This window comes from Phodopus roborovskii, unplaced genomic scaffold, assembly GCF_943737965.1.
Source record: "Phodopus roborovskii unplaced genomic scaffold, PHOROB, whole genome shotgun sequence".
Lineage (NCBI taxonomy): Eukaryota > Metazoa > Chordata > Mammalia > Rodentia > Cricetidae > Phodopus > Phodopus roborovskii.
The window spans coordinates 1,194,909-1,219,983 of record NW_026125537.1 but is presented as its reverse complement, the minus strand read 5'-3'; the positions used below and the strand labels follow the sequence as shown (position 1 = coordinate 1,219,983).

The following is a 25,075-nucleotide window of genomic DNA, read 5'->3' as shown; positions in this document are numbered from 1 at the left end:
CAGAATCAGGAAGGAGTCAACAGAGTCCCCTTTCCCAGGACTACCAGTACCTGCTAGATCAGAGCTCTGGACCCTCTGTCCCTTCTCCTGGGAACATCCTGCAGGGCCAATGTCAGCCAGAATTGGGGGAGGCAACATATTTCACATTTGGATATTTGCTCAGCTTTTGATGCAAATAGAATCATTCTCGGCTCCCCAGTCTCTTCCTTGTTGGCTCACTGGCCTTATGTTTGTCCCTAAGTCTCTAGCCACCTAGGCCTATGGAGGTTTTCAAGTTTATAGGCAGGCACTCAGGGGAATAGAGGAAGGTTCTAGACTTTCTGAGCTGCAGTTTATATGTTGCAGTTCAGAAAATCCAGAACCTTCCCCACTGCCCTGAATGTTATCTGGAACAACAGCCTAGGGGGACATCAGAAGCTCAGCACATGCGGAGTTACTGTGTTTGGACTGGTGCTGTACTACGGTCAATGCTGGCGGACTGTGGCACCATTAGTAGTATCCTGAGAACTTGGCTCCCAGGGGGCAAGGGTGCAGCATATGTGTGTGGCCTAGGTAGTCTGGCCAATGAAGGGTCAAAGCCACAGCTTCCCAGCTCCAGGGAGGTCCCTGGGCCTTGGGTCAGGGAAGTGAGGCAAAGGTTTTGTGCCTGGCAGACACTGGCCAGTCTTGCTGCTCTGGTTTGGAAAAGCTATTCTGGCTGAGTTGAGCAAGAGTGGCCTGGGGTCATGAACAGGCTGTAAGGACTAGAGGCCGGCGAGCTGGTGTTACGAAGTCAAACATGCAGAAGGGTCTTTAGGCTCAAGCCGTTGTTTTTGTTGTGGAAGAAGTTGAGACACAGAAAGGGTTTTACTCAAAACCACACAGCACAGGTGTGACACAGCAAGCTGTAGCCTATGACAACAGGAAGTCTCATGTGCTGCTCAGCCCCTGGCTGAGTCTGAGCCCCCAAGAAAGTCTTATAAGGTAGGGTCCATTGGCCATTGGTGAAGTATGTCTATCTGGGCAGCTTGTATCACAGAGAGGCCTGCTGCACTCCAGTGAGAGTCCCTAGGCATGAAGGTAAGTGCTTGCCCTAGACTAGATACATGCTAGAAACCAGCCAGTGTAAGGTTGCCCTTCTGCTGGGCCTCGATGCCAGGTACCTAGACCTTGGGAGGGGAAAACATTGTCCCAGAGAAAAGATAGGGAGGGGAATTGCCCAAGAGAGGATATGGTCCTGCTGTTGCAGCTAGTGCTCTGATTCTGGGGTCTGCATGTGGCCCTTGCCAGTCACCTCACCCATTCCCTTGGCCTCGGTTACTTCACCTGTGAGATGCATACAATTTTCCATGACTGGTAGATTGGAATGAGTCTTGATAGACCTGCAGAGCTTGGCTAAGGTGGCCTGTGGCCCAGAGCCTGACATGTAAACTAATCCTGGGCAGCTTAGAATTTGGTGGCCAAAACAAACAAACAAAAAAAACACAACAACAACAAAACAACAATCCCTCCATGTCCATTTATTGCCTGCAGCTGAGTGGTTTTTAATTGCTATCTTCCAAGTAACCCAGATCTGGAAGAATTTGGAGCCAGCTTTCAGAGGTCACCTAGGAAACTGCGTCAACCTGCAGTCTTAGCTGCTCCTGGCTAGGGAGGGACCCAAGCCTGCAGCCTCCCCCGCTTGGTAAGGTGGCCTGAGTGAGACAGATGGGGCTGGCTTCCAAATGAAGAGCCCTGGAAGGGTCTGGGCCATGTTACAGATGAAACTGGAACATCCCCTCTAGGTTGAGGTGGGCCTCAGCTAGAGACTAAGCTGCTTTTGAGTGCCACGACAGTCAGTGCTGACTCTTATAGTTTCTTTCTCTGTGAAATGGGTAGCTTGAAGCACAGGTGGATTCTGGGAGGTGGCACATGCCACAGGCAGCTCAGCCTTTGTCAGAGCAAGAGAGCCCAATGTGGCCACCATGTCTGCTCTTCTAAGTCAGACTTTACCTGGGCTCTTTGCCTCCCTCCTGTCTGGAGCTCCTGAAGAGACATCATTCCTGCCAGGCCATGCCTCCATGTGTCATCCACACATCCCTTCCAAGCCCACTGCAGGCCTTCTGAGGGGCTGTCCTCACCAATTCCACACTTGCAAATGCAAGCCACATGGCTTCTGGGAACACTTATAAACTATGAAAGATCTTCAATTACTTCTCTCAGAAATCAAGTTCTGGGTCTCAGGTTTAAGATCCTGCCCAGCTTGGATCCCAGAGCCCTCCCTACCCAGTTTTCTGGACAACAAGGGCCTTTGCACACGCTGTTTTGCAGTCCAGGGACCTGGCTGTGGTCAGCAGCTTGGCAAATTGCAGCATATGCATGTGTGGTTTTGCATGACTGGCCCCACCTTTCAGCTGATAGAGATCCACATGCCTCTGAGACTGTTTCGCAGTCACTTCTCCACACTGCTTAAGAAAGTTCTATTTATCTTGGGGTTTCCAGGACTTGGCAAAGGGGACCACACAAGATAAATGAGGGATCAGTCAAGGTTTATTTGTGCAGATGGATGGAGGTAACAGGGGCTCCATACATGTTCTTGAGTGGATGGATACATGACCATAGGGGAGCGCAATAGATGTTCATTCAGTAAATGAAGAGACAAACAGCTGTGGGAAATTAAGGCAGCATTCTCAGCAGTCCTGCTTCTGAGGGGTGACTGCTCCCCACAGGCTTCTCAGTTAGTGTAAGGAAGCCACACAACCCACAGAGACTACCTCCATATCAGACCCAGGGTCGGAAGCACTGGCAAGACCAGCCTGCAGCATGGGCAGTTGTGCCCTCAGCCCACGATGGGCGGCATGTAAACAGGACTTCTGGTCCCACATGGTGTTTCCCAGTGTGCTGGGTGAGGGAGGCGGAGAAACTCACCGTCAGGCAGCCCATAAGGCTCTGCTCAAAGGGCCGCTGGAAGGCTCGAGGGTCCCCACACCAATCCAGCAACTCTGTAGCAGCATTGTGGAAGTTGGCGGGGTTCTGTAAGTGCTGTGGAGAAAAAGGAAAAGGCTTGAGGCTCCAAGAGGAGGCCATACCAGACAGGGCAGAAGGCAGGCTGGATTCTCCAGCTTTCTTAGCCATTCTCTATACAAGGCTGGCCCACTGCACAGGATGAGGCCAGAGACCCACTTCAAAGACTAGAACCAGGGCTGGTAAAGGCCAGAGCCACAAGACAGCCAAGTGCTCACTCTGGATGAAGGTGCTGGGGAGGGGTCCAGGAGGGGTTTTGAAAGGTGGTACCCAGTCTCCATACTTGAAGCCAGCTGGCTCCACAGATGTCTTCCTTAACCACCCATCACCTCCCACCCTCTGCGCCTCAGCCAGGCTCTCCTTATGTATGTTGAGGGAGGACTTAGCACAGGGTGTCTGGGTCATTGTGCTGTTTATAGTCTGGTGTATGTAGCTTTAGTATTCCAAGCTCCAAGCACCCCCAGATCTCCAGACTCAGATTTTCTGGGGCCTTTTTGGAGCCTCTTCCTCCTGCCTCACATATAGGAAATCAGAATCCTGGAGCCTTCAGAAATACATCAGGCCTGCAGGCTGCCAGCATGGAGAAGTTACAAAGATCTCTCTTTATTTTTAATACTGACCCATGGCTTCCTGGGTCCTTGTCATTTGGCACTAAGACCAGGAACTAGAAGACCAGGACCACAGGGCAAGTTAAGAGTCACAACTGTGATTTACAGCTGGCACTTGGCCTAGTGGTAGGTGTGGCCCCACAGGTATCTCCAAAGTCCTGGTAGAAACCAAGTGTACACATACAGGATGCTAGCAGCTTCAGGACCCTTGGTGCTGGTGGGAACAGCAGGATCACACTGGTCTAGATGGGCCCTGTAAACTGAATGTGGCATGAGTCAATTTACAGCCAAGGCAGGGTAGGCCTTGGAACTGGCATCCCCAAGTAGTGCTGGTGGGAGCCCCTCTGGGGTCAGGGCTCTGAGATCACTCTGCCTGTGCCCCTTATTAACCTAGGATGGTCCCTTCATCACGCTCAGCTTATCTGTAAGATGGGGATGACCTACTGCCATGTGGTCATGAGAGTTTTGGTTCCTTGCACTTGTCATAGTGTGGTTAATGCAAGGCAAGGCTTACAGTGAGAAGAGGTAGGCGAACTAACTCAATGAGAACATCCCTCTCCACAGAGAAAGAGGAAGGGGGAAGAAACAGAGCCTGTATCATGGGGACTGAGTGAAGATTAAACAAGAGTGTTGTCCAGGCAGAGCGCCTGGCAGGTGGGGCGGTTTTACATGGGGTGGTCCTTGGCTCCATCTCAGTCTCCCAAGGGTTCCCTGCCTCCCCTGTGGGAGCCCAGCAGTGTGTGCGTGTGTGCGCGCGCACGCTCTCAGGATTGGCTCTCTAATGTTGCAGCTCTTTATACAAGATCACCAAGACAGGAGGGACCTTGCACACATAGCCTTGCCTTTTGGGAGGGCGGCTGCCTGGCTTTCCTTCTGTCTCTGTGTTCACTTCTAAATCTGCCTTTCAGAGGCCCCAGGGGACACTGGGGCTCTGATGGAGTGTTGCAGTCTAGCAGCTCCTTCTGGCTTGCATTCCCCCTGACAATCAGGTGTTTCATTTATTTATGTGATGTCACAACCAATCAGAAGTGTCAGCAACCTCTGCACACCACTCTCGGGTGACCATGGCAATGCCCTTTAGAGATCTGAGCTCCAGGATGGCCTCTGAGGCTGATTCCCAAGCCTGCTGTTGTTCAGGCCCTATTTGAGCACCAGCCTTGTGTATCTTGCCAGCCTGCATCTCCTCCTCTGCAGTAATAGCTGGTTCACTATGAGATGCATCTCACAGATGAGGTAAACATCCCTTAGCAGGGGTAAGGGATGAGGTAGCATCCCTTAGCAGGCTGTTACCTGGAGCTCTGTAGCCTCAGCTAAGACTCTTCTCTAGGCTCTAGATGTTGGTTGCAGCCTCATTATGGCTTAAGTACATAGAGAGACTGTGTCTTGATGACACATAAAGTACACACCCGGTCCAAACCCCACCCCAGCCATGGAGTCATGCAGCCCTGAGGATGTTCCTGAACCTCAGAGCCCTCATCTATGAAAGGTGGGGGAAGGGGTAACAGCTTACAGGGCTGTGGCAAGTACAAAAGTGTGGGATGAGCATGTGACAGAGTGGGGGCAGGTATGGCTGGAGACAACTGGTGCTTCTCATGCAGGGGTCTCTCTTCTCTCATGACCATAGATTTCTCTTACGTCTAGAATCTACAGGATAGAAGCCACTTCCCAGGTACTCCTTGTTTTGGCACAAGGTAAGACCTGAAAGAAGCAATGGGTGGGTGTCCAACTATTCTAATCACAGCGTCTCTATTGAGACCAGCTACCTGGTCACTTCACAAGGGATCCCAATGGCCCAGGGAGGGAAAGGGACCAGGTGAGGGTTAGGATGAACAGCCTGGAGTAGGGACACATTTTGAATCACTAGCAAAGGCTCCAAACAGTGGCTGGTCCCAGACTCCAATGCCCTGTTTTCCCATCAAAAAACCCACCCATCTCTACAATTCCTCAGGGAACTGAAGCTATACTCAAGACTATTGAGTGTGTGGGCAGGAATTGGGCACAGCAATGCTACAACCAGGGCTGGCTTCCAGAGGCCCACCAGTCCCTCTGAGCCACACAATTCAACCATGTGTCTATCCATCCATCCAGAACAAATCCATCTATATATCTACTTGCCCACCCGCCCATTCATCCATTAATCACTTTAGCTATTCCTTACCCATCTACTCATTCATCTGTCCATTCATTTAGAAGCCAATTTATCCAGCCAGCCACCCATTCATCCATCTACCCATATATCATCTATACCTACCCACTCATCTAACTACTCAGCCATATGTCCATCTACCCACTCACCCGCCATCCTCTTGTAGAACCACTTAGTGGTTCACCCTCCTCTGCACTCACCTGAAGTACTACAGCCCTACCCTGGATGGACTGAGCACCAGATAGGACACTGGACTTTTGAGATCCTCTTGTCTCAGCCCAGAAAGAGAGCAAGATAGGTGAGATGACTGAGTGACCAAGAAGCTCCTGAGCTCAGGCACAGGGTCTGCTGATTCTCCAAAGCTGCCTAGCGCCTAGAGAGGATGCTGGACACAATAAAGTGATTCACAGTTTAGGATTCTCCCTGTGGCACCGAGATGACTAAGAGCCCCGAGGAAGCTTTGGTTCAGGATAAAGAAAAGGGGTGGCCAATCAAGAGGGCTGCAAAGAAGAGTGGTATGCTGCTGGGGACAGCTAGAGGCTGGGAGTGTGTCTAGGAAGGCTATGCTGGAAGGGTTTAGTATAGGAAGTCCAAGGTTGTGAGGCTAGGGTGGGAGACACAGCCTGCACCAGCCAGGGTCCACACACAGCAGACATATCTGTCATCCGTGCATGTAAACAATTGCATTTCCATTCTGATTAAGTTGTGATGCCTGAGACTCCACAGTCCTTGGCTGGAGGCTGGGTCCAAAGATAGAGCATCACTTCTAGTCATCTCTGGGGTGGGGTTATCGAGTGAGGGGTTCCCTGCTTACCAACAACCCATGCCAGGGGTATTGGAGGTGACCTGCCACTGGGGCTCAGTCAGCGTGTAGGTGTGTAGGTAAGTTGGAGTAACCCCCAACACTGTATGGCGAAGTTGTGCTAACACCACTAACACAAAGCAGTGTTCCTTTTCTGTGCCTCGGTTTCCTTTTCTGTAACATGATTTAGTTTCCCAGACTCATTTTCTTTTAACTTTTTGGCACAGGGTCTAATGTAGCCCATCCTGGCCTCAAACTCACTATGTAGCTGAAGATTATCTCGAACTCCTGATCTTCCTGTTGCCATCTACCTAGTGCTTGGACCCCTATACTAATGTGTCACCACACCAGGCCTTTTCTCATTGCTGTTAGCAAATAGCTGGAGCGGGGAGTCAGGGAGCAGAGGTCTGGGAAGGGTGGACCAGGGTGTTAGATACCTCACCACAGCTTAAAGCATGGAAGCCAACCCCAGAGAAGGCAGGGCACTGGCCCAAAGTCACACAGCTGGGTGAGGCGGTGTGGTGCTCATGTGAGTCTAGCAGTAGGCTGGCATTCAGGGACCATCATCCTGCTGTAGCTTCCCCTCCCACCCTACCAGTCACACTCACCTGCTTGATGCACTGCAGACGGTCATTGGTCTGCTGGATGTGCCTATCCATAGAATTCATTCTGGCCGTTTCACTGGGTTCTACCCGAGAGCCATGAACGTGGTCCAGCCTGAGGAGAGAGGAGAGAGGGTGTCACTGGGTGGCGTTACACTTGACAACCTGGCACAGCCTTCCAGCTACCCCTCCACTTCAGCATTGGCCCTGGGTACCTAGCTTTATCTTGGAGTTTTCCAGTAAGAAGGTGAAAGTGAGGGTTGTGCTTGTATTTATTTCTCTTGTCCTCATCCTGCCCTCCCTTCACTGTCCTGGTACCAATGGGCTGAAATGCAGTGTATGTAAGCTAAGTAAACTTGAGTAAACTCAAGTTGCTTTTGGCCAATGTGTTTCATTACAGTGATAACAACCCATCCATCCACACATCCTTACACCCATGCCCACATTGTTAGTTTCCATCTCAGCTCTGTGTTTGCCTGGGGACACTGCAAGATCTCTAGTAATGGGGTCAGTGCTAGCACTATGAAAATGACAGGATCTTCTAGTTTTCAAGGGACTCTTGGCACACATATGCATCATTAGCATTTGCAAGGCTGAGGCAGGAGGATCACCAGTTTTGCTGAGACTCTGTCTCAAAAGAAAAAAGCCTGCATTTACCCCACATCACCTATTAGGTGACATCTGGATGAGTTTTCCCTGCTAATGGTCAGGTGCTGGTCCAAGCCTTGGGCACTGACAGATACTGCAATAGTCCCACATGGTAGATGAGGAAACCGTGACTCAGTTTCCAGCTGATCATGTAAGAGTCAGGGCAGAATCCTGGCTTTCCTGTTCCAACCTATGGAATAGACTCTGGAGTGCCTGGGGGTCCTTGCTGGAGGCTGTTAGGGGTGCAGAACACCTTGGCACTTTCAGGGTTCTACCAAGCAGAGGCTATCTCCTCCTTACAGAGCTTCAGCTAGCATTCATGTGACAAGGGAAGGCTCTTGGGGCTAGGGACAAACTACAGGGGAGGTAGGAACACGAGGAGGCCTGGAGCAGAAGTAGGTCAATAGTATACAATCTGCCAGGTTAACTTGTTTTTTGGCACTATTTGAGGGGGCTGTGAGATCATCCTACTCTAAACATGAGCAAATAATGGCAGCCAGGGTTCCTGTGAAGTATGTGATTTCTGGGGCTGGAGAGATGGCTCAATGGTTAAGAGCATTTGGTGTTCTTGCAGAAAATCTAGCTTCCCAACAGCCATTTGATGGCTCACACCATCCGTATTTCTAGTGTCATGGGATCTGACATCCTTTCTGGCTTCCTCTGGTACCAGGCACGCACATGGTACATATACATGTTTACATTTAGGCAAACATACATGTAAAGGGGAAAAAGGGTGTGGCTTCTGAAGCTGGCTAGGACAAGGATGCTAAGCCAAAGGAACCCAGAAAATCAAGGCCAGGTCAGTGTAGTGACTGGCTGGGGAGCTCGAAAGGAAGCACAAAGAGACTGCAGGTCTGGAATAATCTGCGCTCCAGTTCATAGGCTATAACCCACCAGAAAAAGACTACCATGGCCCAAGCAGCCAACAGGGGGCACTGTAGACAAACTGCAGCACTCTGAGGGCCAGAAATGGATACCATGGAGACTTCCAAGTCCTCTGGGCACCTTTTCCTTCCCATCACTCCAAAGGCACAAAGGTATCCTTTGCCAGAGGGGCTCTATTCAGTCCCCTCTGGTGTTGAAGCTTTGATTTCCCCACAGATAGGAGGTAAGAACATGAAGGGAGGATCTGGAGGCCCCCATCGAGTTCTGCCTCTAAGGAGGATCTTCCATAATGGCCATGCCATTTATGACCAGGAACACAGAGACATCTGGACATACGCTTATACATACCGATAGCTTCTGTAACCTAAGGGTGCTCTGCCCATTCAAGGAAGCTTCTAGCAAGTGTAAGGGGCTTGTACCTCCATGGCCAACTCCCATTGGGCCCCATAGCAGCTTTCCCTCTATGAGCGCTAGCAGGACCCCAGGTCTCACTTCAGGAGGCAAACAGGACAATTCTAGAGCAGGCTAGCCTCCCCAGGGCTACAGAACAACAGTGGGCAAAGTTGTCCCCAACCTGCCAGTCTAGCTGGTTTTGTTTTGGGGCCCACAGTAGTTTTTGTCCTAGATGTCGCCAGGACTGGTGTCCAGGTTAGGCTCCATCCTAAGGAATCAAGATGTGACCAGCTTGGCTTCTAACACCTGTGAGACTTGTAGGGTATTCAATAGATAGATAACAGGAGACATTACAGATCACAGGGACAACAATGGGATCTACGCCCCCCCACACCCAATACAAACAGTTTCACTGTAGCTCAGATTAGTCTCACACTCATGGGCAATCCTCCTGTTCCAGCCTCCTCATTGTTGGGATTACAGACTCCTAGCTATCATGTGTTTCTACTTAAAAGATAAAGTATCTGGCTGAAGAAAGAGACCTATACAGGTAAGATGACAAGCAATATACTTCTTTTAATTTTTTTTCCCCCAGACAGGGTCTTTCTATGTATCCCAGTCTGGCTTTGAATTCATGACACTCCTATTTCAGCTTCTTGAGCCATTGTACTTAGCCTAGGTGTCATTTAAAAACTGTTGATATCAATGGTCATTAACACCGGAAATGAATGGAAATGATGGGTCTGAATTCCACACTGCAAGGGAAAAATATCTCAAAGCTAAGGGTCTAGAGCCTGAGGAGAGGTCAGCACTAGGCAGAAAAAAATGAACATGGAGGGGACAGTCTAGCTTATGTACCTACTGTTTTCATTGGCAGCTCAGTTCTGAGGCATGTCTGATTTTCTCAGTTCTTAAAGTCTTTGAGAAGTGAAATGCTAGCTGGGCTAAGATGGAAACCTCTGCCTTTCTAACCATTAACATGCTGTCCTTTCCATGCCTCCAAGACTGGTGGCCACAGTCTCTGGTATATTCCTATCTTAAACCATGACTGGGGCCCCAAAGATGTCCTTGTTCCATTCAACCCATCCAAAGTCAATTGTTTCCAAGGCCACCCCAGAATCTGAGCATAGATAGCACCTTCTGGTTGGGAAGTGGTGAGCGCCTGGCAGCCAGCAGGGGTCGCCCCATTGCCACAGAAGCACCATTCAACTATGCTTGCCTCCAGGTGCCTCAAGAAGTCCTCACAAACCCTTAGTGGCTGTAGCCCTAGCCTCCATGAAGGTCAGGGTTCTCTACCAACCCAAAGCAGTGCTACTCTGTTGCCCTCTGAGTAGGTGTGGGCTCAATTAGGGACCTTGATTATCTCTGTTGGTTAAAAGCCTTCCTAGTTATCCTGGGGGTCTGCAAGGGGTGCCTGCTCTGCCACCCTCCCACTGTGTGAACAGGGCAAGAAGCTGGGTCTCAGTTTCTCTAACTGTAAAATGAAGGGAGAGCTACTCATCCTCTGGCAGCCTGCCAAACTCCAGCATCTGAGGGCTCTGGCTGCAGAGAAACTACACCTTGGTAGGAATAGCACACTCAACTTCAAAATTCAAAGTTTTTTCCCCCAAGTTGGAAAAGTCCATGAGAGCCCCACCCTCACGATAGCCCAATGTCCCTGACAGTGCCTCTTTTGAAGTTATGTCTGCTTAGAGTTCATACCATGTATGGATGTTTTTAGGTGACGATATGGTAGTAAGGCTGAGTCCTCCCAATTTCCAGGGTGGTGATGCTGGAAGAAGCTTCTATTTATGTTTATCATCTCTTCAGGAAGCTCAGGGCAAGTTTGTCCTGTGCACTCAAAGCCTCTCTGAGAATGAAGTGCAGAGAACCGAAGGGACTAAGAAGCCAACTTCTGCAACAATGCCAGGAACAGAACAGAGCAGACAGAAGCCTCAAATGGGCAGGGACCCTCTCACTGCTTTCCCTGGATTCTTCCTTGGACACAGGGACAGGGCATTTTTACTGTACTGTGGACACAGGGCCCTTTAAAGCATCCTAGTATGGCAGGAACACCTCACATCCATCTTATAAACAGTTTTCTTTACTTATGTTTTAGGCCTGGCTAGCGAACCTGAGCACCTCCACATAGAGGTGTTTTTGTACTGTTCATGCACCTACATGCCCCTCTGCATTCTCCAGAGCAGGTATATGCACACATGGGCTGCTGGCCCAGATGCAATGGAGCACACACATCTCCTGACAGCTTGCACAGGCAAGTAACACATCTCTGGGGAGCTGTGTGAGCAACGGTGTGCAGAAATGATTCAATCACTATGTACATCTGCAGTTTGAGTAGGGAGTGCGGGTGGGTAGTGGGGCCAGCAGCAGCAGCAAGGATGGGAGGCTCTACCCACAACCTGAGTAGAGACTGTGCTCTGAAACAGGATCAGGGCTGGTCAGCTGGGGACAGTCTTAGAGCCAGGCTCTAGGGTACCATCCCAAGCTGCTGTCCCTCCAGCAGCTTTAGATTTCGAGAGGGACAGAGCTCATAGAACTCTGACATATGGCAACGTCACTCATGGCCCTCCCTGGCCTGCCCTCACTCTCACCTGCAACCACTTTTAGCCCACACCCCAAGTCCCTCCATTGGGCAGTTATCTGACTCCTAGTCTAAGCTCTGAAGACATTGCTACAGCTTTGACTCAGCCTGCCCTTAGGTCAGAATGTCTGCCCACTTCAATCATTGAAGTCTAGCAAACTGTAACCCCTAAGAAGCACTGCTTACTACCTCTACTCAGCAGTGTTCTTAAGGAATGAGTAGTGTCCCATGGGTGAAAAGGATGATTTCTGGTAGTCCATAGGCAAACCTTTTCCATTTTCATAGTGAAGTCTTGGGTCTAGGAAAACGTCCAAAAGTGAGTTCACGGGTTTTATTTATGATGGAGTTAAGTTACTTAACCAATGGCTGATCTGAGTTCAAAGTCGTTTTGAATGTAGTCTTAGTTAGGAGTGAGTGGGTTGTGGTGGGTGCATGGATGGGCCTGAGGTAAGGGAAGCTCTGATGTAGAAAAGTCCACCCTCCTAATCTTGGAGTCATGGGAGCTCAGGGAAGTGGGAAGCAAGGCAGGTGGAGGGAGTGACTCCATCTTTGTGCTCTACTCCAGGGGAGTCTGCAGTCAGAAGGGAAGCTCTGGGCAGCTGCTGGGGACCAGCCATCCTTCTCTAGGTTGGACAGTGAGGACAGGCCCTGGGCAGGCAGGAGGTCTACACAGGGTGGAGCTCCAGTGTGTGGTGGGCTGAGAGCCAGGCCTTCCTGGCTGTGGGCTTTGGGAAGGCCCTTTCACCTCCTGAGCCTGTCTCTTCTATGGAAGGACAGGAAATCTCCTCCCTTCCCTGCTGGGCTGAGGAGCTGAGCAGCAAAGACACTGAAGAGAAAGGAATCTGAAAGGCCCACACCTGCTTCTTCTACCAAAGCGGTGAGCACCCTGTGACCAGGCTCCAAAGGCCACCCCATCTGGCCAGTGACTCCAGATGTTGGCTCCATGTTGGAGTCTTTCTCCCAATGACCTCACCTTTCAGCACCCACCCTCTTCACAGGAGCATCCACTGTTGAATGTCGGTTAAAGAAAAACAGTATAGTCTTAGCCTTTCAGAGTCAGGGTCCCAAAGGGCAGCCCCACCTAGCTATGCCTGACATTCTGCCGTGACACACACTGGAATATGGCCCTGAGAAAGGTCGTCCACTGTCTCCACCCACACTAGGCTTGGGACTGCAGCTGCATCTGGGCTCTTTGTCCTTTGGGCACAGGATGCCTTAGCAGCTTTGCAGTACCCTCAAGTCAGGCCCATCTGTCCCTTTTGGCCACAGTCTAAGTCCCTGAACCTCCACCACTACACACAATAGACAGAAGGTCTGGTTCAGCCTTGGGCGAGGCCTTTGGGGCTCTTCTCCCCAAAACTAGTCTTCCCACTGAACAGCTACTGAAGCTGTAGGGAGAAAACAAGAGGTTCCCTTTGTGGCCTCACTTAGGGTCAGCTCTGCTGTGATTTATGATCCAGTTATTACGGTCCGGGCATGGAGGGAACCGAGGCTCTGAGAGGCCCAGTGACTTGCTTGAGGACATAGTGCTGAGAAGAAGCAGCGAGATTCTGTTCCTGTTCTGATCACAGGAGGCGCAGTTGGACATCTCATTCCCAACAGGAGCACTACAGATCTTCATCAGCTGGACTCTTCCTTCCAGCCCTCTGTCCAGAGCAAGGAAGTGACTATCGCTGCTATGCAGTGTTGAGATGACTGACATTGTCCAGGCCACAGTGTCTCCCAGGACAGCAGTACTCACACAGAGGCCCTGACCTGGCTTTGCCTCTGGCTCCTACCGCTATTCCAAAGTCTCAGATGCCAGGAAATGGGGAGGGGTTGGGGAAGCCAGCGGTTACTCAAGAGCTTTGGGGGACAGGGAAGGAGGGAAACTGGAGAAAGTGGTGAGCTCAAGCAGATATTCCTACAGCTCTACAGTTCTGGGCACAAAAGGTGTTTTTGACTGTCTCCTACCTCTGTCTCCCCACACTCCCTAGAGCTCAACAGGTCTATAAGGGACCACAGAGCCCAGGGATAGTGGGGCTGAGAGCAAGACTGAGAGAACCACCCCCCAACTCCTGCACCCTGGATAGGCATGGCTAACCAATCACAACACTCTTCTTGCTTAGTCCAGACACTGACAGATGATTGTCAACCTACCCACTCTTTGTTAACCTAGGAAATGAAGACGTTCAGGTAAGTGAACTTTGTGTGTGTGCTGTTGTGTATGTGTGTGGTATGTGCATTGTTGGTGCTAGTGTATGTATGGGAGTATGTGAGTGGAGGGCCAAAGTTGACATGGATGTCTTTCTTTGGTTTCTTTCCACATTTATTTATTTATTTATAGTTATTTGTTTTTAGGCAGAATCTCACACTGAACCTGAATCTTGTAATGTTGCCAGGCTGTGTGGCCAATGAGCTTCAGGGATCTGCCTACCTCCCTTGCTACCACACATATCAATGCTGGGGTACGGGTCTGCACTGCCATATGGCTTTTCTGTATGTTCTAGGGATCTGAGCTTGGGTTCTAAGGCTCGTGTCACAGACATGTTACTGGCCAAGTTGTCTCCCCAGCCTTGAGTGATCATCTATGGAAGGAGAAAGAGTACCAAGAGGCTACAAGGTAGGCCCCTGACCTACTTCCAGATTCCTGACTTGGTGTTCCTTTCTGAAACCCAGAATGTAAAGAAGGCTCCCAGAAACCCCTGGATGGAGGAACCACACAGCTAAGCAGCCACATTCCAAGCAGCCTCTCACACAGCTGCACATCTGACTCTATTCCAATTTGCAGATGTTCTATGTGGGTGAGCCTCTCAGCCAGACAAAGGTATAGCTGTCCAATGGAGCAGCCTCTTATTTTATTTTTGATCACATGCTTGCACACACACGCAAACAAATATGTGTAGTGCCTGTGGAGGCCAGAAGAGGGGGTCAGACCCTCTCACCCCCTGGAGTTGTAGTTTACAACAAGTGATTGTGAGAGCCTCTAGGGGTGGGTGCTAGGAAAGCAGTGTGAGCTTCTAATCAGAGTTCTCTAGCAGCTTTTCTCTGCTTGTCAAATTTTTCAAAATTTCTCAAAAACTGTATTTTTTTTTTTTAAAGGAAAAGTATCAGAAAGGAGACAGATCTGTGCTAAAAGTGGCAGAGAGAAAACAACGAGCAACAATTCTTACAGCCTAGACCTGGAAGGGATCTGGGGAAGCAGCCAAACTCACCTGTCAGTCACTCACTGCCAAGGAAACAGATCTAGGAAGGGTGGGTGTGGTCAGAGGAGAATCTCGGAAGTCTGAGTAGGTCCTCTCTAGGCTTGGGAGCCCCAGCTGCCCTGAGCCATTTGGCCCTTGCAGGTGCTGGTCTAGGCTAGGCAGCAGTTAGTCCACAGCTGCTACAGTGGGCTAAATGGAGCTGCCAGTGGCTCAGGCGGGGCTGGGTACCCATGCCAAGGGTGACAGAAATGAAAGCTCTGTGCCCACTGAGAAACAGCCATGCTTTCCCTGCAGAGCTGTGACACTAGGGTCCTTTCTCTCCAGCTGGCTCTAGCCCCCATCATGTTGTCTAGGATCTTGTCTGAGCTCAGAGAGTTACTGGGTGTGAGGGTCTCAGGGGACTAAGCCACTGCTGCCTCAGATCAGAGGCCCTCCAGGGATAAGTTGGACCTTACTTCCTGCCTGGTGACAGTGACAAGAGGCCCTCCCACATGCACTCAGTGGTTCACAGAGCACTTGAATGTCCTGACCTTCTTGTCATCACAGTCTTAGATAGGCAGAGTGGCTTAGTGGTAAGGGCATTAGGCCACTGGGTTCAAATCCTACCCCTATTATTTGCTGGCCCCTGAGCCCTGGGCTCTTCTGCAAGCATGCAGTAGTGATGACAGCAGCCACCCAGACTCAGTGAGTTGCTGAACACGAATATGCATCCAGCCCCAACTATGAGTTCTGTATAGGGCCCCTGACCCTTCTGGACAATATCTATGGAGGGAGGAAACAACAGAAGCCTGGCGCCTGCTAGGAAAGACTTAAAAAATGCTATCATTCTGAATGCTAAGAACTTTCAATCCGAAAAGACCCAAAGGCCTAGTTTTAAAGCCTGTTTACTAAATTTTGTGGTAGTGTCTTAAAAAGGGGTTCATTATGTAAACCAAGGCTGCTGAGGATGGAGAATGGACAGTGGCACTGCCCCTTAGCACCCCTCTTTCTTTAAGGATTATTTTTGTTATTTCAATTGTATATATGTGTGTGTGATATATGCACGTGAATGCAAGTGCCCACAGAGTATCAGATCCCTGGAGCTGCTTGACATGAATGCTGGGAATCGAACTCAGGTCCTCAGGAAGAGCAGTATGTGCTCTTAACCACTGAGCCATCTCTTGCCCCCCTCTCCCCTACCCGACAGCATCCCTCTCCCAGGTGGAGGCATTAAGTGGGAAAGGCCAGGTCTAAAAGTTTCAGTGCAGGTAAGGAATAGGGCAGGAGCTCTGATACTTGGGGACTGGGGACCCAAATGGAGCTTATGGGGACAGGCAGTGTCTGCACTGGAGACAGGAGGCCGGAGATGGTTCACTGATGGTCAGTTAAGAGAGGGTCAGTGAGTGGCTGTGACTTGCCTCCTGGAGCACAATCCTAAAAGTTGCCCTGAAGTGCTGAGGCCCTGGTCAGATAAGGCAAATGTATAGTCTGCCCTCCTGGAGAGATGGCCTCTGTGTGTTCTCACATGGCTTTGAACACGTGACATTCTCAGAGGTACTGGGTCCTTGCACACATTTGAAAATTCTACAGGCATGATTGTCCCCAGAACTCACCTCGAGAAATGCTAATCTACAATGCCAGTGGGGTTGGAAATCATCAGAGACGGCAGAGCCACCAGGTGGGTGTAAGAGGAGAGTTTCGGCCTCACATGAAGATTTGACTCCAAGTATCTTTGGGAAGAGAAGCCCCAGGAAGAGCTGACCCCTGGGTCATGGATCCAAGACCTTGAGAAACTTCATGAATGCCTGCTTCTCACGGAAATCCAGACAACTCCCCTCTACAGCAAGGGTGGCTTAGGCTAGGAGCAGAGGCTTAGCCATTTCCTGGATGGGCAAAGGTCATGTTAGCTGGCTAAGGAGAAAACTAGATCTGCTAAGACCCCTCCTTCCCCCACCCAGTCAAAGGACACAGGAGCCAGGTGTGTGAAGCTCAGGGTCCCAAAGCCAAAGAGCGAGGGCTTTCTCCCTAAGGCTGTGGGGTAGCCATCCTACAGCCTCCACTAACTGTGAATAATAATGAGAACAGGTGCACCTTAGCTACCACTCTCCAGGCTCACATTTGACATTTCCTATGAATTGTAACCACATAGCCAAAGGCAGGAAGGTAATCACTGCCATCTACTGATGGGAATGTTCAGGCAGGAAAAAAATAAAGGAGCTTAAAATCTGCCCCAGATCAGAAAACAACAATGCTAGGATCTGAACCCAGGTCTCTCAGACAAATCCAATGATCTGTACTTGGTCCTGGGGCCAGAGGTCAGGGCAACTCAGTCATAAAGATCCAGCTCACGGTAGGGTATATGGATAGAGGTCCATCATTTGGGGTGGGGGATCATCACAAGCACATCAACCTATATGCAGCACTATGGACATGCACTTGACCTCTCTGGACCTGTTTCCTTAGCTGCAGAGACCTTAGAGAGCTCTACACATTGTATGCATTCCAATGAGCTCCTTCAGGTATATCTTTCCTAGCTAATCCTTACTCTAGTCCATTGGGGTGGGTCTCGGTGCCTGTACCTTATAGTAAGCAATGTCCAGAGAGCTTACATAACCTTCCCAAGGACACACAGCGCGGTGTGTGTGTGTGTGTGTGTGTGTGTGTGTGTGTGTGTGTGTGTGTGTATCTGTCTGTCTGTCTGCTTAACTTCAAGAACTCTGGTTTAACCCCACAGCTGCAAAGGCTCCTTGTCTGGTAGCAGCATACAGCAGAGCCTATTTGGAGGCTTTCTGCTCAGCTCATGCACATATTACCAGATGACTGAGGTGCTTAGCCCCTTGACTCTGGCCTTGATGGAAGGATGGGATGATTTCTAAGGAATTCTCTAGATTTAAAATTTAGGGATAGCCCAGAGAATGATAAAAAGGAATAAAAATGAATATGGGACTTCTGACTTCTAGAATCCTAAAATGCAGATGAGGCAGGGGAGCTGCCCAGGCCCCTGCTGCTTATGCCCAGCATGAGGCTGAACCCTGGAGGCAGGGTGCCCCACATGCTTTCTGGAGGAAGGGGTACAGCCAGGCCCCAAAGGCCAAGACAAGGAATAGTCAGGAAGGTAAGGCCTGCTCTATATATGAAAATATAAAGCTCAGGGGCTGTTTTAGCTAATGCTGGCTGATCAACTGGTAAGTGCTAGGGGGGGTCTTTGTTAAAGGAGAAGGTGAGGAATGAAAACATTCTGGGCTTTTACTATTCACCATCTTAATTAACATGCCCTATGGCCTTGCATGATCCTTCCCCCCCCCCCCTTAGTCTTCTAAAAATCCTGAAGCCCATTTCTGACCTGTGATTTCCCATTGCCTTATGTCTCTATAAGCAGTGTTTTAGCTTAAGTGGCAGTTGCATATTAATTACAAAGTTAATTATGTGCTGTGTAATCATGCTGTAATTCATTAGTTTACATTCTGAGAGCCTCATGCTAATAGCATGAGTTGACAGGGCTTCAGGAGGATACATTGAAGCCTAGATAGAGATTCAAAGGTCTGGAGACCCCAAGACACTTCCCTAGGCTCTCCTGCTGTAGGTTCAGTGCTTCCCATGGATGGAGCTTGGGGACCTTGTTGGCCATCTGATGGGTACACTTCCTGGAGCACATGCTGCCTACAAATCTGAAGGAGGAAACCCCAGCAGGGGTGTGTTTGCTTCCTCTGAAAGTTCAGGGATAGGAAAGGATTTATCTAAAATTACTATGGAACAAAGTTTCACTAGTAGGTGACAAATAAACTCCTCAAATCACCAAAACAAAGTGGTTGGTTCTGGGAGTGCAGGTCACATGACAGGTTAAGGCAACAGGCTAAGGTGGGGCTCAAGTCCCAGCAGAAGTTGGGGTGGGGGAAACCCAGGCTCTAAGGGGGAAGGTTCTGATTGCTTTGTATTTTCACCCTCTTTATTGAACCCTAAAGGCCTCTATAGCTAGTCTGGTTCATTCTGTATTTGCTTCCCTGCTTTGTTTAGTCTCCATTCAGTAGTGCACAAGGAGGACAATGGGTCCTGCACCAAGATTCTCCACAGAGACAGGTGTGGCAGCACACACCTTTAATCTCAGCACTGGGGAGGGAGAAGTAGGCTGCTCTCTGTAAGTTGGAGGCCAGCTCGGTTCAAAAAATGAGTTCGAGGACAGCCAGGACTGTCTCAAATCCCCCTGCCCCCCCCCAAAAAAAACCAAAACAACAAAACAAAACACCCACCAAAACAAACAAACAATCTCTTTAAAGGCTCTGGTAATGTCACAATAGACTCAGGTCTATCTGTGACCTGGGTGGGTAGACCTCAGGGGAGACAGGGATGAGGCACCCATGCTCACAGCTTGAAAGCTCTGAATTGTTTCTGGCTATTCTTTCTTTTCCAAGGCCCAGTGCTGCTGGCAGCTGGAGAATCTTAGTGACCCTCCAGTGACTTTTGAAAAGTCTATATGAGTAAAGACAAGTCCCCCCCTCCCCCCTGCAAATCTGCAGGTCAGATTTCAAACCCCTGTTGCAGGAGGGAACAACCAAGGCTGTGACCTGCCCCGGACATAGCATTCTGGTGGCCAAGACCCTCTGTTTTCCAAATATAAAGCTGCTTGTTTATTTTTTCTGACAGCTGAAGGGGAGAAAGAGGTGGAAGGCCTTTCCCTTCTGGCTCCAGTCAACAAGAGCAGAGAAAGACTCAGAACCCCAGCTGGCAAGAGAGGAAGATAAATAAGAAAAAACAAAACACGTCCTTGTACTACAATGGAATGTTTTAAAGAAAGGTGGAAAATGCAAGGTCTGGAGCAGATCTCATTTTCTGGCATCTGGGTGAGCTCAGGGAGGAGGCAGGATGCTGTAGCTGCGCTTTCACTTTCCTGGGCAATCAGTTTAGGAGGGAACTCATTTGGGGGGAGCAAGGGGAGGAAGTGCATCTTAACAGCTAAAGCATCGGTGTTGATTTCCCTTCCAGGGAATAGTGGTTTCCCTGGTAACAGAAAGGTCTAGCCTCCAAAGTTCTGACAGGGAGACTAGGCTTGGCCTGGGATGTTCCCTACAATTATCTGAGGCCAAGGCTTCACTGTCCTGCTTGCCCCAGCAGTGAGCAGGGAGAGAGAAGCATAAAAGTGCCAGCCCTGCAAAAATATAGCCACTGCTCCCCATCTCTCTCCCACCCTGGTGCTTGTGCAAGCGGCTACTCATCCCTAGATTCATTGCTTTCCATGGCTTTATGGCTGAGCAGGTAAAAATGCCAGAAGCAGCTTGGGAGCAAGCCCATGCTGACAGCACCTGAGGACCCCAGGAGACAGTAAAGGTGGGAGGGGGGGCAGCAACGGGTCATTGAAAGGGCTTTGTGCATGGCACTCAAGCTCTTGACACAGTGAGGAAGAGGATGTGCGTGGGAGCAGGACAGGTCTTATTTTCTCTCTATGCTTGCTGACAGTTGTTCCTAGATGTCCCAGATTTAAAGCTCACTCCCCCACACACAAGGGAGAAATATTACAAGGTCTGTCCTGAGAGGATGCCATCCGGGCATCAGGTGCTGGAGGAAGGAGAGTTGCCCCTGATGGTATTTGCAGAGCACTTATCCTGAGGTCACCACTGGGCACTGGGCTAAGTGTTTGTCATTCGGTATCTCATATAACATGCTCTCCAACTGCCCAGTGAGGCAGGAACAATTATCCCTCACTGGAGGGAGTGGAGGGATTATATGACCTGTCCAAGGCCACCCAGTAAGCGCATGGCACAGGCATGACTCACACCTGCCCTCTCCAAGACCCATTCTCATGGGAAAGGGAAGGAGAATTGGGATAAGAGAGACAATGTGGCTAGTGGTTTCTTCCTCCCATGGTGAAAGGGAGACAGATGTTCCTAGACTTTCTTCTTGGCTTCCCTTCCCTGCACACTGTCCTCCTGAAAGAGCACAGAGCAGAGATACCTGGAGGCTTCAGGGCACCTGCACAGAGCAGAGATACCTGGAAGCTTCAGGGCTGAGCCCACCTGCAGCAGACACAGCAGTGGCCACCACATCCAAAAGGGCCTCTGATTGCATTTTTCATGGTCACAGTCCAGTGACTGGAGTGTTAACAGCTTGGGGGGGGGGGCTCGGGGCTCAAAGGGGGCCAATGGATGATGACAGCAAAGCTTTCCCAAAGCTCTTCCTATGTATTCTGTGCCATTTTTAGCATTCTATACATTATACTTTATCCTTTCAACTATGCTGTGAATAGCGTAACTAGCCTCATTTCAGAAATGGGGAAACCGAGGCAGGAAGCTTTAAAAGCCACAGAGCCAAGAGCACACAGGCAGTAAGTTGTAGAGTCAAGAGTTGAATGAAAGTTCACACATGAGTAACCCTGCCCATCTCAGTCTTGTATCTCTGGTTCTGGGACCTTGCTAGGAAATGTGGCAGTTGGGAATCCTGTGTTTCCCCTCCACGGTGCTCCATTGCCTTCAAAAGTCTTCGTTGTGCTCCCCTGTGTGCTGGTAAGCCTCCAGCCTATGTTGCATGGAAGATGTGTATGCCACTGATTTATAACCTTCAGAGAAAGCAGAATGGCAAATTTCATCCACAAATCTTTCTTATTGAATCCCCAAGAACAGGCAGGCTTCCCCTCAGCCTTGGTTCCCTTCAGCTCCCTGCTCCCTGGGCTTGTAGGGAGTCATAGGTTGGTTCCCCTGCATGCCAGCAAAGGCCAGTTCACACACACACACAGGAAGTGGCTGTCCATCAGAAATGCTGGCTCCCAGTGGTGTAATCTGGGAGAACTCCAAGGGTCCCTCCTGGCTGTTTGAAGCATGCTGTCTGCCTTGTTCCAGCCCTCACTGTTCAGATGGTGAACAGGGCCTTAAGTACCAACAGCCAGAGGGGAAAAGACCACCCTGAACAAGCACCACAGTCAGCTAGCAGCAAGGAGCCAGTATCGGTTCCATCTTCTAACCATTACCCATGTGATCTCTTACAGGACTTGGGTCCCAGATTTGAACACGGAGGTCTGACTCGAGAGATCCAGTGCTCAGAACTGTTCTACCATGTTCCTTGAGTCCTGGGTTCTTCAAGTCCTCAAGCCCCTACCATTGGACATATATTTTACCTGGCTTCTTTAGAGGGGCTGGTTCATCTCACAGGTGTGTAGCCCTACCCTACTTTGTATATGATGGACCACCAGGAAATTCTTCTGATCGCACTGAGTAGGGTTAACATTATCTTCTTCATGCTCACCCTCCGCCCCTGATACCAGAGAGTGGAAGAAGGACAATATAGGTGAGGTAAACCAGTCAGATACAGGGTTCCCCAGCATCTTGGGATGCCAAGTGGCCAGTATGAGGCTGCCTATTGGGTACCAGTGGTCCAATCTTGGCTCTACCCTGACCTGCTGTATACTAGGCCAGATTGAGTAGTCTGATACTCTTTCTAAGTTTTGCCTTTGTGGTGGTGGTGGTGTGTTTGTGTGTGTGTGTGTGTGTGTGTGTATGCATACAGATATGTAGATGTGTGTGAGGTTTTTTGTGTGGGTTTCTGGGATCTGAATTCAGGTCCTCAGGCTTTCGTGGCAAGGGTTTTATTGACTGAGTCACTTTCCATCCAGGCAGAGTTCTGTCCATTTTGAATCTGGAAAATCTGAAGCCAGGTTTGTTCTCGGGCTCACTCACTGAGAGAATTACATCATGAGAGTAAGGAGGGGCCCTGACCTTCAGGAGAGTGGTGAATACACACACACACACACACACACACACACACACACACACACACACACACAAATGGGAGGGAGGGAGGGAAGGAGGGGAGAGGGATGGGGGAGATAGAATGGGGAGAGAGGGAAGGGAGAAGGAAAGGGGAGGGAGAGAGAGAGAGAGAGAGAGAGAGAGAGAGAGAGAGAGAGAGAGAGAGAGAGGTTTTCCAACTACACTCCCAGCCCTCTTCCTGTGAGGTGTAACTCTCTGGCATTACACCAGGGTCCAGGCTCCTCCTTCCTAAAATGCTCTAAACCCAAACCTATAATCCCCAGCTGGGAAAATGGCAGGCTTGCCCAACAACCACCCTCCAAAGGCCTGTGGGTGGGGAGCCAGACTGTAGCCCTGGTGGTGACTAGGAGGAGGGCCCAGGATACACAGCCATGCAGTCATGGAAGGTCACCACAAGGGAAAATGCCATGGAGAATGGGGATTGTGAGGAGAGGGAAGATGATGGACAAGGCCCAGGGAGGGCCAGCAAAGGCTCTAAATTCCTGATATAAGGATAGGGAAAGGAGCTTGGCCAAGAAGGGTCAAGGCACAGGCCTCAGACTCTTGAGGCAGGATGACCAGACCCTGCGGCACAGTCAAGTGCACTGATCTTTGCCCTGTCCCAGATGACCCTAGATGGACCCCAGAGCTTGCATTTGATAAGAATCTCTGGAATGGGTTTGCAACTTTCTTAGGAACCCCTTCCCTTCCATATACTCCACTTGGCAGAAGGGCGGGGAATCTATAGGCCATCCACTCTGATTCTGGCACACCCCCCCCCCAACTATCTCCTTAGAAGTAATATGCCCATTTGTGAGTGAGGCCATAGCATTGCCCCATTGCTAGGGCTCAGAGAAAAGAATTCAGGCCTTGATTACCCTCAATGGTTCCTCCCCACCAGGAAAAGCTATGAAAGAAACCTGGTACTGTCAGAGCTATCTCCTGCAACCTGTCCTGGTAACGATGTTGTCACCAGCCCTAGAGGAGGTTGGATGTGGATCCAAGACCATGAGTGTGCCTTGGCCCATTACAATGGATACTAAGGGCCTGGCTTGGAAAAGTGATGTCCCATATCAGGCCATGCTGCCTTGATCTCCCACCCCCAACACACACAGGCCCTGTACAAGTCATTTCCCTTCCAAGCCTCATTAAAGTTAACATAGCCAGAGGCAGGACACAGAGGTGGGGGCTGGGAGTTACTCTATGGAAGGAAAGATTAGTGTAGAAGCTGGGCTGTGAGAACAACAGTGTGAGTGCAAGGGGGGCCTGGTCAGGGTGTCAGCACCAGGGTTCTGAGTGGTTCTGTCTGATGTCATTGCTGTATGGGTAAGGCTTTGGTGGTGCTCCCTGTGTCTGGATCACATGAAAGGAACATCTGAGGCTTCCTGATAAGATGAAATGGCATTGATTGCTTGGGATTCCTCCAGATAACAGCTGGAGTTCTTTAGAGGAGGAAGGGCTACCGATGGTCACCTTTGAGCTAGGCTGAGCACAGGGTGGTAGGACAAGGCTTATCTGGGTGTGGCTACTTGTGGGATGCAAGAGCGGATACATCCAGACCCCAGGCAAAGAAAGGCCCTTATGTATAGGATACTTGGCTCTGGAAGGGTCGGGGTCGTGGCACGGACTTGAAGGCTGGACTTGAGAACCCACCTCATCGCCTGCTTTGTCCTGTTCACACCTGGAGAGCCAGCGTCCTAGAACAGTTATGTTAGAGACTTTCTGAGCTTTCATAATCCATCACTGGTGCTGAGGTGTACTCAGGTACTTCCTCTAATCACGCATCCAGGAAGCTAGTGGGGTCCCTGGGCTGCTCTCTGCTGGGAAGCAAGCCCACTGACTGTTTCTGGGTACTGGCCTGCAACCACCCTGGCACCCTTCCATGAAAGGGACAGGAATAAGGGGCAAGCTAGGGAAGGATGTTGCTGTCTTCTCAGTCCCCCTGCCTCTCCCCATGTGAGATTGTTGATTGGAAGCCAGGGGCCTCAAAAGAGGGCGGGTGGCATAAATGACAATTGTTCCTGTGGCCTGCCCACCTGATGTGCCTGCTCACCCGCTGCCCGGTCCCCACTTGCTTCGGTCTCACAAGCCCCTTCCCTGCCCCCTTGCTGGCCTGAGATGGCTGTTGCCATAGCAACCCTGCTCATTCAATCCGAGGATAATGAAGCCAATGTGTTTTTCATTCCCATGAGCTAGAGAGCAGGAGCAGCGTGTCTGGGGTGGGGGTGGGCTCCCCATCTCACCACTCCTTCCCGGGAAGGGACAGCAGGTGGTGCCTGACTAGCCAAGGGTCAGACACTGGCTTGTGAGAAAGGGACAACCCTTGAAAGCACCAAGCTTTCAGTCCACCATGGAAAGTGTGGGCTGGGCAATGCCAGCTGGAATGGCAAGTCGTTCTTGCCAACAGTCAGATGAGGAGCGGCTTGATGTCACAGAGACCAAGTAGGGTATACAAGCCAGGCAGAACAGGGCTGTACTTCTAGCTGTGTGACCTCAGGCTGCTATGTTCACTTCTCTGGTCTCTCTTGGGT

The 25,075-nt window shown here is 50.3% G+C and overlaps 2 protein-coding genes across 4 annotated transcripts in view; both read right to left on the bottom strand.

The window, feature by feature from the left end:
- The window catches only part of Rps24 (ribosomal protein S24), a 1,129,312-nt gene that overhangs the window by 72,767 nt on the left and 1,031,470 nt on the right, over positions 1 to 25,075 (bottom strand). The window lies entirely within an intron of this gene.
- Positions 1 to 25,075, bottom strand: part of Zmiz1 (zinc finger MIZ-type containing 1) — a 190,534-nt gene that overhangs the window by 81,261 nt on the left and 84,198 nt on the right. For all 3 annotated transcript variants that reach the window (XM_051176689.1, XM_051176686.1, XM_051176687.1), the window contains exons 4-5: positions 7,147 to 7,255; positions 2,887 to 3,000 (exon numbers count right to left, since the gene is read on the bottom strand). In XM_051176689.1, coding sequence (XP_051032646.1) covers positions 2,887 to 3,000; positions 7,147 to 7,206 — 174 coding nt within the window. In that variant the 5' untranslated portion in view covers positions 7,207 to 7,255. The remainder of the gene's footprint in view (positions 1 to 2,886; positions 3,001 to 7,146; positions 7,256 to 25,075) is intronic.